This window comes from Solanum lycopersicum, chromosome 7, assembly GCF_036512215.1.
Source record: "Solanum lycopersicum chromosome 7, SLM_r2.1".
Classification (NCBI taxonomy): domain Eukaryota; kingdom Viridiplantae; phylum Streptophyta; class Magnoliopsida; order Solanales; family Solanaceae; genus Solanum; species Solanum lycopersicum.
The window spans coordinates 22,293,508-22,305,552 of record NC_090806.1 but is presented as its reverse complement, the minus strand read 5'-3'; the positions used below and the strand labels follow the sequence as shown (position 1 = coordinate 22,305,552).

Here is a 12,045-nt window from a genome sequence, read left to right as displayed (position 1 = left end):
CACAATTCTATCTCTTGGTAGTACATGATTTCTTGCAGGGCATGAATATGTTCCCGTGATGCATGAATTTCTTCGAGGCATGAAATCTTCTCGCGATGCATAAATTTCAACAAGGCATGGAATCTACTCGTTATGCATAAATTTGTGCGAGATATGAAATCTTTTCGCGATGCATAAATTTATGCGAGGTATGAAATCTTCTCATGATGCATAAGTTTCTGCGAGGTATGAAATCTTCTCACGATGCATAAATTTTTGTGAGGTATGAAATCTTCTCGCGATGCTTGGATATTAACTCGCGATGCACGAATATGGACTCCCAATGCATGATTTCCCGTGATGCATGGATATTGACTCGCGATACATGATCCTCCAAGATGCATGGATATTGACTCGCGATGCATGATCTTTCACGATGAATGGATATTGACTTTCGACGTATGATCTTCCGCAGGGCATGAACATCTTCCTGCGATGCACATATATTAACTCTTGATGTCATCCTTGGTACTAAATGAAGATAGTGATTCAATTGAGCAACATAGTGATCCTCTGGGTGGTTTTTTTCTAGATAATCATATCGTCTCCGATAATGACAAAGATAAAATGACTTCCATATAGTATATAATCTTGATCGAAAATAAAATAACTGACTCCTCTGTGTAATGCATAATATCATATCCAATATTATGATGCAAATGACGTTCTTTACGGAAATCGTACACTCTTTCTTGAGATTTTTTCTTGATTACCATTTGAATCTAGTTGGACGTTATTTAAAAATTTCATAGATGGAAATTGATTGAAATAAGCAATTCATATTCCCAACTCTTCGACATAAGTGATATAAAACGATTCTTGTTTCTACGAAAAATATTAATTTTTGGATAGTTTTCTCATCCTTTGACTTCTCGATATTCATCCATCGAAAGAATTTGTTGATTTCAGAGAAAAGCTATAAACCGGCGTCCACAAAAAAATTGTTAGTTATTAAAAGAAGTTGATCTGTGTCAATTTCTTTAGTTGTCTTCTTCTTCTCCTGCTATCTCCGATTGATTTTACGATCTCCCGACTCTTGATAGATAAGACAATATATTTTATATCAAAAAAAGGAAACATAAAAGGGAAAATTTAAATGAAATTTTTTTCGAGAAATAGTATCATTAAAAGGTCAATGTCAAGTCAAGTCATATCAGGCTTAACAAATTTCTTTGAGTCTGATGCTTGGAAGTCTATCTGACTATTCGCTAGAGAGTTTTCAGAGTCACTGCAGACTTGTAGATAAACCCATGCTGAAATTTTGAGGCCATCCTCCAAATTCCTTTCCCTGTTAACTGTCTTGTTTATCTTTCCATTGTAACTGAGTACATAGCAGAATTTTGAGATCTTCTAAAAAATTATGTTCCAGTTGCAAGTCTCAAAGTATATCAAGTCTTGATAGGACTAAAGCATCTCCGATATGAACAAAGTACCTACGGATAATACCTTGAGAACCATGTAGGGTCCTTTCCAATTTGGCTCAAATTTTCCTTTGTATTCATCTTGATGAGGAAAAATGCTCTTAAGGACCAACTGTATAACATCAAAAATTCTGGCTCTTTACTCTCTTGTGAAAAGCACGAATCATTATCTGTTGATATAGTTGACCACGACAAACGACGACCATTCTCTTCTCATCGATCAAATTTAATTGATCAAAGCGCTTGCAGACCCACTCAATATCACTCAATTCTGCTTGTTGGATTATCCTTAGGGATGGTATCTCAAGTTCAGCAGGTATCACTGCTTCTGTTACATATACTAGAAAATATGGAGTTGCTCCAATCGATATTCTGACAATCGTTCGATAACCCAGCAAAGCATATGGCAGCATCTCATGCCACTTTCGGTGATTTTCAATCATCTTCCTCAGTATCTTCTTGATATTATTATTGGCGGACTCTACATCTCCGTTCATTAGGGGACGATAAGCGGTTTAATTCCGGTGCGTGATCTTAAATTTCTCACATATATCTCTCATCAAGTGACTATTAAGATTTGCACCATTATCAGTAGTGATCGATTCTGGTACTCCAAACCTGCCTATAAAATTGTAGCGAACAAAATCAGCCACAACTTTCTTGGTTACCGACTTGTAAGAAGCTGCAAGATGATCCGCCAAAATAAATCTTTGTCCATTAGAAGTGGCTGGCTCTATCAGACCGATGACATCCATACCCCAAGCTACAAATAGCCAAGGTGAACTCATAGCATTGAGTTCTTGAGGTTGCACTCGGATCAAATCACCGTGCACTTGACATATATGACATTTTTGCACAAACTTGCACTAGTCATTCTCCTTGTCATCAATAAATAACCGTCTCGAAGGATCTTTCTTGCCAAAGTCAGCACATTCATATGCATACCACAAACTCTGGCATGTATCTGTTCAATAAGCTTTGCAACTTAAAAAACATCAACACATCTAAGAAGACCTTAGTCTGGAGTCCTCCTATTAAGGACTTCTCTAATTAAGAAAAAGTTGAGGGACATGCGGCATATCGACTTCCTTTGGTTGGATGTAGCATCCTCAGCATATGTACCGGAGTCCAAATACTTCTTTACATCAAAATACCAAGGCAAACCGTCTTGTTCTACTTCAATATGTGAACAATGGACCAGATGTTCCTTCAGTGCTATATCCAAAGGATCAGTATAGTATGTATCCGGATGTTTGATCATTGAAGTGATGGTGGCAAGAGAATCGGCCAACTCATTTTGTATTCTGGAAGTATGTCTTAACTCGATATTACATAATATTTTTCATAACTTCTGTATATACTTCACGTAAGGTATGATCTTGGGTTCTTCACGGCTCATTATCCTTGAACTTGATGAATCAACAAGTCTGAATCTCTAATAACCAGCAACTCTTAGACATTCATGTTGACGACCATTTTCATCCCACGAACATAAGCTTTATACTCAACTATGTTATTCATGAAATTAAATCGGTGCTTAGCTTCCATAAGATAGTGCTGACAAGATTCAGACACTAAGACCGCCCCAATACCATTCCCTTGAAGATTTGAAGCTCAATCAAAGAATAGTCTCCAACCTGGATATGCCTCAGAGATATATTCCCCCAAAAAAGAAACTTCTTCATTGTGAAAATAAGTCTTAAGTAGTTCATACTCTTCATCAACGGGATTTTGTGCAAGATGATCCGCCAAAGCCTGTACTTTTATCGCCTTATGAGTTACTTACATAATATCAAACTCACTCAACAGCATTTGTCACTTAGCTAACTTTCCGATCGGCATTGCCTTTTGGAAAATATATTTCAAAAGGTCCATTCTAGAAATGAGATATATAGTATACGAAGATAAATAATGTCCCAACTTCTGTGCAAGCCAAGTCAAAGGATAATACGTACTCTCTAACAAAGTGTAACGAGACTCGTATTGAGTAAACTTCTTGCTTATGTAATAGATAGCCCTCTCCTTCTTTCTTGTCTCGTCGTGTTGACCGAGTACGCATCCTAATGCACTATTTGAGACAGATAAATACACTAGCAAAGGACTCTCTTCTCATGGAGGAACCAATACCGGTGGATTAGATAAATAGTTCTTGATAGCGTCAAAAGAAGTCTGACACTCTTCAGTCCACTTTGTCAGAGCGTCTTTTTTCAACAGCTTGAAGATAGGATCATACACCACGATTGATTGAGCTATGAATCCACTAGTGTATTTCAATCTCCCCAAGAAACTTATCACCTCTTTTCTCATCTTCGGTGGAGGTAACTCTTGAATTGCTTTAACCTTGGAAGGATGGAGCTCAATACCTCTTCTGCTGACTATAAATCCAAACAACATGTCAGCTGGTACTCCAAAAAAATAGTTAGCGGGATTAACTTCAGGTTATACCTAAGCAGACTATCAAAGAACTTCTTCAAATGTGTTAAGTGGTTCTAACTCTCGCTGTACTTGATTATGATGTCATCTACATACACCTTAATCTCCTTATGAATCATGTCATGAAATATGGTCGTCGTAGCCTTCATATAGGTAGCACCAACATTCTTGAGGCCAAGTTACATCACTATGTAATTATATACACCCCAAGGTTTAATAAAAGTTGTCTTTTCTACATCTTCATCATCTATAAGAATTTGATGATAACCTGCGTAACAATCCAAAAATGACTGCATTTCATGCTTAGCACAATTATCAATCAGAATATGAATGTTCAACAATGTAAAATTATCCTTTGGGCTAGATTTGTTGTGATCTCTGTAATCGACACAAAATATGATCTCCCATCTTTGTTGGTGTTCGGAACAACATTAGCCATCAAAGTCGGGTATTGTGTCACTTCCACCAATCAAGACTCAATATGTATGGTGATCTCTTCTATGATATTTAAAATCAATTCAGGCTTAAACTTCTGAGTTTTTTACTTTACGGGAATAAACCCTGGATTAATCGGCAATTTGTGAGACACAACATCGGTAATCATCCCTAGCATGTCGCTGACTTCCTAAACGAACACATTAATGTTCTCGGTGAGTAAATGAATCGGACCATTTCTTTGATCTTCATTCAAGTGGACGATGATTTTGACCTATTTGACACACTGTTGGTCTCCCAGATTTACTGTTTTAGTTTCCTCTAAATTCGATTTATGCTGATTTCCAAACTGCAGAAACTCTTTAACAACATATTCCGGCGCTTGACTTTCCTCTTCGTATTCATCAATCTTGTCATATACAGCCTCATTTTATTTATTCAGCTCGTGAAATGACATGTCATTTGCAGGTTTAGAACTTATATGACTAAAACCATAAACAAACAATGTTAGGAAAGCAAGGTATAACAAATGAGTAAATAAAAAAATTTAAAATAAAAGAGGCTTTCATTTAAAATTTGAGAGAACGGTGCAAACTTTGGTCATTGCCTAGGTCCATGTTTCCTTTTGAACAATCACGACTGAAAATTAAAATTGAAACAGTTAAGAAAAATGTAAAATGGTGAGTTTCGGTCTTCTTCTGGACTACCTTTGGAATTCCTTCCCAATCAGAAACCTTAATCATATCCACTTTGGATAATCACAATAGCAATCATCTTATACATAGAAGGAATGAGAGGTTGTGGGTCCAAGTCTTCATCGGTGGCATTTACCATCTCAACCAAGTAGAATAAGTACCTTGAGACACTTCATTGATAATCAGGGAATTTCTACCAGAGTGACTACCTTTGCCATGAATGACTAACTCTTCGCTCTTCTAAAGGAGTTTAATCATCTAATGAAGTGTAGAAGGCACAACTCAAGCCATGTGAATAGAAGGCCTTACTAGAAGAAGGTTATAGATGGTATCAATCTCCAAGACTTTAAATTGTACACTTCATTCTTCCGAATCCATTTGGATGAAAAGATTCACCTCTCCCAATATATCTCTGCAAAACCCCATCAAAGGCTCTCACATTGACTTGGTTTTTCTCAAGTTTTCCCAAGTCAAACCTTAACTGCCTCAATTTTGACAATGTGCAAATATTCAGACAATATCCATCATCTACTAAATGCGATTGACAACCTTTCCGTGACAGGCGGCAGTTAGGTGTAGTGCTTTGTTGTGGGACCTCCTTTCAAAAGGCAACTCATCGTCGCAAAAGTTAATTTGACGCCCTCGAATAACCTAGTGGATCATAGCGGTCATGTTATCGCTGCTTGTTCCCGTGGGTACATACGTATCATTGAGAGTCTTCATCAAAGCCTGCCTGTATGATTGAGAACTCATCAGCAGGGTTCATACAGAGATCTGGGTTGGACTCTTCTCCAAATGCTTGACAATAAATAATCTTTCAACTGCATTGTTCTCCAGAAACCCTTTGCCTCACTCTCGCTTATCGGTCTTTTAGATTAATGTTTCTGTTAACCTACGAGAGCAAGATCCTTGGGAGTTTTACAATTTCCGGATCGGGTCATACCTTATGCAGCAGCAGTCTCAATCAAAAATTTTAGCTTGATAAGAATTTTGATGGCACCAAGGCAACAACCTTTGCGGGTGTCAAGATAACAAACTCTTTCTTCTCTTTGATTCTCAAGGCAGCTACATACTTTTCAAACTCGGCATGAAGGAGTTATCAATTTTTGTCCCACACCAATCACCATTTTTTCTATCATACTGACGTTGCCGTCTCGATGATTCGGCAAAGGATTGTTATTGACATTGGGTGTAGCTGGTTTGAGAGAAACCACATCTTGGTCAATTAAATACTGGATTTTGTGCTTGAGATTAATACAATCCTCAGTATCATGCCCAACACTGTTTGAATGATAAGCACATCTTTGATCAAGCCTATAGAATTTTGAATTGATATCCACAGTTGTGGGCTCCAATGGATGGATATGTCCGGCTGCAGCCAGTCACTCATATAGCTTTGTTCGGCTTTCTGCGAGCACAGTGGAATTCCTTGAAGGTTTCTTTTTGAATCGAGGTCGAAGAGTATCATAACTTCCTTGTGGGGGAGGCATATGTTGATAACCTCGATTGTTTGGATGGGGATCTTTGCTTATGGGATATGGATTTGTTTTGTAGTTTTACAATGGAGATTGGTAATTCGGAAGGGGATTTTTGTATAGTGAAGCTTGGACTTAATACGCAGGAGGGGGTGCTCGGTAGCTCGGCTGCACGTTAGCACAGTTTAGAGCAACACCCTGGTAGTGAGTTGGAATTTTGTAGGGTGGAGGATGATTTGGGTAAATGGGAGATGGATTATGGTAATTCGGCGGTGGACTTTTGTATTGTGGATCTTGGACAATTGGATGAGTGGAGGTAGCATTCTGATAAATTGGAGGATTATTGGGATGAATAGCTTTCGTGTAGAAAGCTTGGTAGGAATTTGGGGAGGGCCGAGAACGACCGTGGGAATATGATGAGCTTTTGGGGTTTTCCTTCCCCCATATGAAACAACAACGATTACTTCTCTTTTCATCTTCAACTTCCTGATGATCCGGGTTACGCAGCAACACAGGTTATCTTCCCAGTTTTCAACCCGTCTTTGATAGTCTCACCAACTTTGACTATCTCAGCATATTTAGCTACTACGAGCAACAGGATTCGATCATAATATTCGGGCTCTTGCACCCGCACGAACACTTCTACAATTTTTTTTCAGACATAGGTGGACTCACCCTCGCCGTTTCTTTTCTCCATCTTTGGGCAAATTCCAAATAGTTCTCAGTTGATTTTTGCTATATCTTATATAAAGAGTATCGATCTGGAAAAATTTCTATGTTTTAAGCAAATCAATCGATAAAATTTTTTGCCAATCCATTCCAGCTGGCCATTGTCGGGTTTCATGCAAGCTGAACCATTCAAGGTCTTCTCTGCACGGTCTTCGGCTGAAGAGCATCATCAATAGAGCTTCATCCCTACAAACTCCAATGAGCAGGTCCTAGTAGGCTCTCAAATGAGCCATAGGGTTCCCCACTCCTCCAAAAGTATCAAATTTCGGGATTTTGAACCCTTCTGGGAGGTCCAAATTTGGACGAATACATAAGTCTTCATAACTAAGTCTGGCGATATCAGGGACGCATTGGAGCTCCTTCATATCCTAGGTGATCTCTTATTTTATGTTGACCTTCGTCTCTTCCATCGCCCTCCACTCTTCTTTATGTTCCTCATAATGGTACAGCTCAAAACCGTGTACATCGTGTTGGGCAGGGACAGAAATTTTGAAAGTGGTTCTTTTGGTTAAGGGTGGATCTACAAAGTGACTCTGAGCATTTTGAGCGGTTTGATAATTATGCGGGTAACTATGCGGATTGGTATTATGATTTAAGTGGTGGTGGGATGTTTATGCATTAAAAGTATTGTTTTTTATTTTGATTTTGGTTTTGGTGTGGTGGAGCGGTTTGAGGTTGGGCATTTTGAGGATGAGAGGTCATATGGAGGTGGTTGTTTTGAGGAGGAGGTGGAGATTTGTTGGATACGTAAGCATATTGTGAATTTTGGGTATTCAAATCTATAATCGACGAATTCTGAGCAGGTGTAGATGGTTGGTTCTAAGCTGGATCCATATTTGAAGAAGGGAAGTAGATTGGAGGTCTTCCATCACCAGCGTTATCAGAAATCCCTTGCGGAGGCAGATGCTGTATCTTTTGCATCTCTACCGTTATCACTGCAATCTGTTGGATCAGCTGAAGAATCAACTCATTCTGGTCCGCTATGGTGGGTTGAGCCACCACAACATAAGTAAGAATTACTTCTTCGTTATTATCACCCATAATAGTCTTTTCATTATCTGAGCTTTGTCTAGGGAAGGAATCTGTGGGACCTTTTGATCTGGTTAAATAAGGATGATCTACCAGCTTTTGATCGACACAGATCACTTTGAAAGTACCTGAGAAGGAAAATAACTCAAAGGCTGATTTGTCAATACAGATTCAGAAGACAAAATGAACAATATCACACAAAGAGCAGATAAACACAAGTTGCTTCGTTTGAGGATATCTTCAACTCACGAGTAAGGACGGAAACACATCTTTTTTAACAAGCAGGAGTTTGCTTGTGTCAGTTTTGACTTTGTCTTAGAAAGTTTAAATCACGTTGATCTACGGTCTTCTTATAGCTTCTCTTTGACGTTTGGTGATCTGGTCTTTGTGTCTTCTCGTAACATAAAGGGGATAATGAAAATTATTAAAGATAGGGGTTGGGCCGGGGAAGGCTGCCTACGTATCTCATAAGGAGAAGTCAGGCCTAACGTAGTTCGATTACAGGATAAAACATTTTCATTCATTCATTTATTACGATTACAAGGAAATTGAAAGGAAACAATAGGCTTTTTAAAGTTAAAATGATGACGAAACGTTAGTCATTTCCTTTCTAGTTGCGGCATTAGTCTCCTCCTTTCAAACGTCCTAGGAATGGAGGTTCGTAGACGATTTCCTCGTAGTTGTCTTCCTCAGTCGCATCAGGGTGAGCGTTATAGGGACCACTCTTGGCTTCTTTCTCATGGACGCGACATTTTTCGCCCATTTTCTGATGTTTATCAATCATGTTACTAAGGAAGGGATTGTTCTTCTTCCTTAGTGTGGCCATCCTTTATCTTATGGATGTGAATTCTTCCATTTCCACTGTCAGCTCTTCATCAATTGAGATGCTTTTAGAAAATAGAGCACTGATGTCCGATTCTATCCTTGCTTCTCTTTGTTACACTTTCAACCGAACCATGTCCAAATTCTCTCTCAAGTACTTTTTATCCATCTCAAAATATTTCTTTCTCTTGATCTGTGATGCCAGATTGTCATCAAGCATCACGATTGCACCTTTGTAAATTGTGGTGGCCATGTCGACTCTGAGCCCTTCCTCTTTTGCTTATTGAACTTCCTGAGTGATCCGTTCGATCTTTCTTTGTATTTCTTCTCCAGTGAGTTCTATCTGTATGTTCTTAATCTTTTCTATAGCAGTAATTTTTGCCTTCCCTGAGATTGTAGAATAGTATTTTACGATTTGTTGTATATGAGGTGGTCTTTTGACTGAGAAACTTAAGACTTGGAAATTTTGGTAAGTCATTTCGTAATAGTGACTTGTTTGTATATTTTGGAAATATTTGGAATGGATGGATTTACAATTTCTTCATTCATAGGAAAATAACACATAAGAAATTAATAACACATATATCGCGTCCTAATGCATACAGAGGGACCTTTTTTTGCCAAGGGTAGGCCTAGCACATTTGAATGATATACGTGTGAATTTGAAACAAATAAAAAATTCCCCCAAAAATAAATTACACTAGTCAATATTAATGTTTACAAATAAAGGATAAAATATTAAAGACAAACCCAGACAGGGGCCATTTTAAATTGCAATAAAGGAAGGCCGACGCAAGGGCTAGAAATAACATAAGTACATATAAAAACCCGCAAAGGGGCGAAATCCACTATGCCACTAAAGATGGCCCTGATCCATTGCCGCTCACCTAAGTTTTGTATTGCTGAAACATATATCTTAGCATCAGGAAGAATCCTTCACCAAGGCATCCTTTGTCTTCCAGTCTTTCGTATCAAATCCTCTTGAGTTTTTCTTTGACCCAGGTATCTAAATCATCAGAACCAAGCCTTAGTCTATACACTTCTTGGGTCACCGTCTCAAGAGTATCTTGTTTCTCAGCATACTTAGCGTAAAAACTTACTTCGGCCACTCCTTTTGCTTATTTATTCGTTAAGCTGCGAAAGCTGCGTGGGGTTTGGAAGGAGATGTTTTGTATATCCTTTTTCATCCATTCTTTGTAACCCTTTTCATATCCAGCATTGAATTGGTAAGGAGCAATGGTGTCTTTATCCATACACTTGGAACTTTTCCATTCTCTGAACATTTCAGATGCGTCGTGCACTCTATCATCTCTAATATCGTATACAAGAGCCATAGTATGACTCTTTGGGTACATCTTGTCTCCTCCCGAACATTCAAAAGACTCTAAAGGGTGCATAAGGGCGAATTCCCCAAATACCTGGTATTGGAAGCACAACCTTTCTGCGGCTCTCCAGGATGATTTCTTTTGATATGAAATGATCAAGCATTCATAGGAGATCTTCTTCTCTCAATTCGGAGAAAATTTGAGCCCATCTCCCCCTTGTTCTTCAATTTTCCATATTCCACTGTACAATATGTCATTCTAATATTTAAGGGTGTTATTGTTGTCAAGATTATGCAGCTCACGAGTCCCATCACCCTTCGCTAAATGGATGAGGATCCACCACTGAAGGAGCAAGTTGCATCCTTGGAAGTGTTGATGCCCCTCTCTGCATTTTCCCAGGGCTCGATATATATCGGACAACATTACCAGAGCTATAGTACAATACTTTGTTGTCCCTTGGTTCTCTTACCCTTTGAATAGAGTATGCGTGAGTGTTATAGCTCAGGTATTGATTCTCATACATAGGCCACGCGGGAAGACTATCGTGCCCAACAACGCTACAATTGATGCTAGAGAACTAATCTCGTTCCGTTCTTTGTAAGAGACCTTGAATTCTTGGTTGTAAGTGTAGTATAAGCTAGCATGTACAAATCGTATATAAAGATCTCTAAAGTCTACATAGGATTCTTGGCACCAGTAGGCAAAGTCTTTCCCTAACCCGTACCAGTCTGCAATATTTTCTATGGAAGGCTTATTTGGGATGAAGATGTCTTTTAGCTTTCTTTCCTACCTTTCGATACCAGCCCCTACTGGGTCTATGTAGTCTCTAATCTCCTCCAAAGTCGGGGTAATTTCAGTTGTTCAGAATCGGAACACCATTTGTTGGCTATCCCAATAGCCTGTGAGGACCTCAACAATTTCCGACCAACCGTTCATGTTGATCAATTCAGTGAGAGCACCCACATATTTGTTGAGTGTTCTTTTATGATCAACATCGAGATTGTCATACCACATTTTGAGTTCGGGGGGCGCTTATATGACCATATAAAACTTTGGGAAATGGTTCCACCCAAAATTACTTTTCACACGTACATCATTCAAATGTCACATAAAATGATGTGTCGTGAGGTCGAAAACATTAGATACGGTTTTGACGGTTTTCTACTAAATGAACTTAATGCGCGTTGGGTATTACGTTGTCTTAGGCTAATGCTTAATCTTTTGTTTTGGTTTCTCTCTAGCATTGACTTACTAAAATAGGTTTCAAGTTGGCGGTTACCCGAATCAAACAAGCATTGGGGTGAAGCTACCAAATAACGTAGGATGACTGCATTCCATATATTTGTTTGATACTTACAAATGAATTTTTATGTATTTCTGCAGAAAGCCATGGAAAGCCATGTAACTTTCATTTTCTTTATGCATCTATTTGTCGTTTGGTAGGAAAATGCCATGAAAATGCAACAATTCAACAATAAGGTAAAGTTAAAATCTAAACAAATAAACAAATATTGCAAAAAGTCAAATAAAGTAAGTTTTATTGTTAGAATCCTCGGAAGTCACCAGCAGAGTCGCCATTTCTGTTTTATACAAAAAAGGAAAAATATATTTTTGAAGAGTTTTCGACTTTTTAGAGTCGCCA

At 38.5% G+C, this 12,045-nt stretch overlaps 1 protein-coding gene across 1 annotated transcript; it reads right to left on the bottom strand.

Annotated features, from left to right (window-relative positions):
• Positions 1–1,182: 1,182 nt before the first annotated feature.
• On the bottom strand, positions 1,183–1,957 carry LOC138337362 (uncharacterized). The gene is made up of 3 exons (XM_069287272.1): positions 1,664–1,957; positions 1,486–1,572; positions 1,183–1,389 (listed from the first exon to the last, which is right to left on the bottom strand). The coding sequence occupies exons 1-3, from the start codon at positions 1,955–1,957 to the stop codon at positions 1,183–1,185; spliced, it is 588 nt and encodes a 195-aa protein (XP_069143373.1).
• Positions 1,958–12,045: the final 10,088 nt, after the last annotated feature.

Bases quoted from the DNA above. Each gene is read 5' to 3' on its own strand.
- LOC138337362 (XM_069287272.1), bottom strand. From the start codon at position 1,957: ATGAACGGAGATGTAGAGTCCGCCAATAATAATATCAAGAAGATACTG. The intron at 1,573-1,663 runs GTCGTCGTTTGT...GATGTTATACAG, and splicing joins TGATCGATGAGAAGAGAATG to TTGGTCCTTAAGAGCATTTT. The intron at 1,390-1,485 runs GTATTATCCGTA...ATAATTTTTTAG, and splicing joins GACCCTACATGGTTCTCAAG to AAGATCTCAAAATTCTGCTA.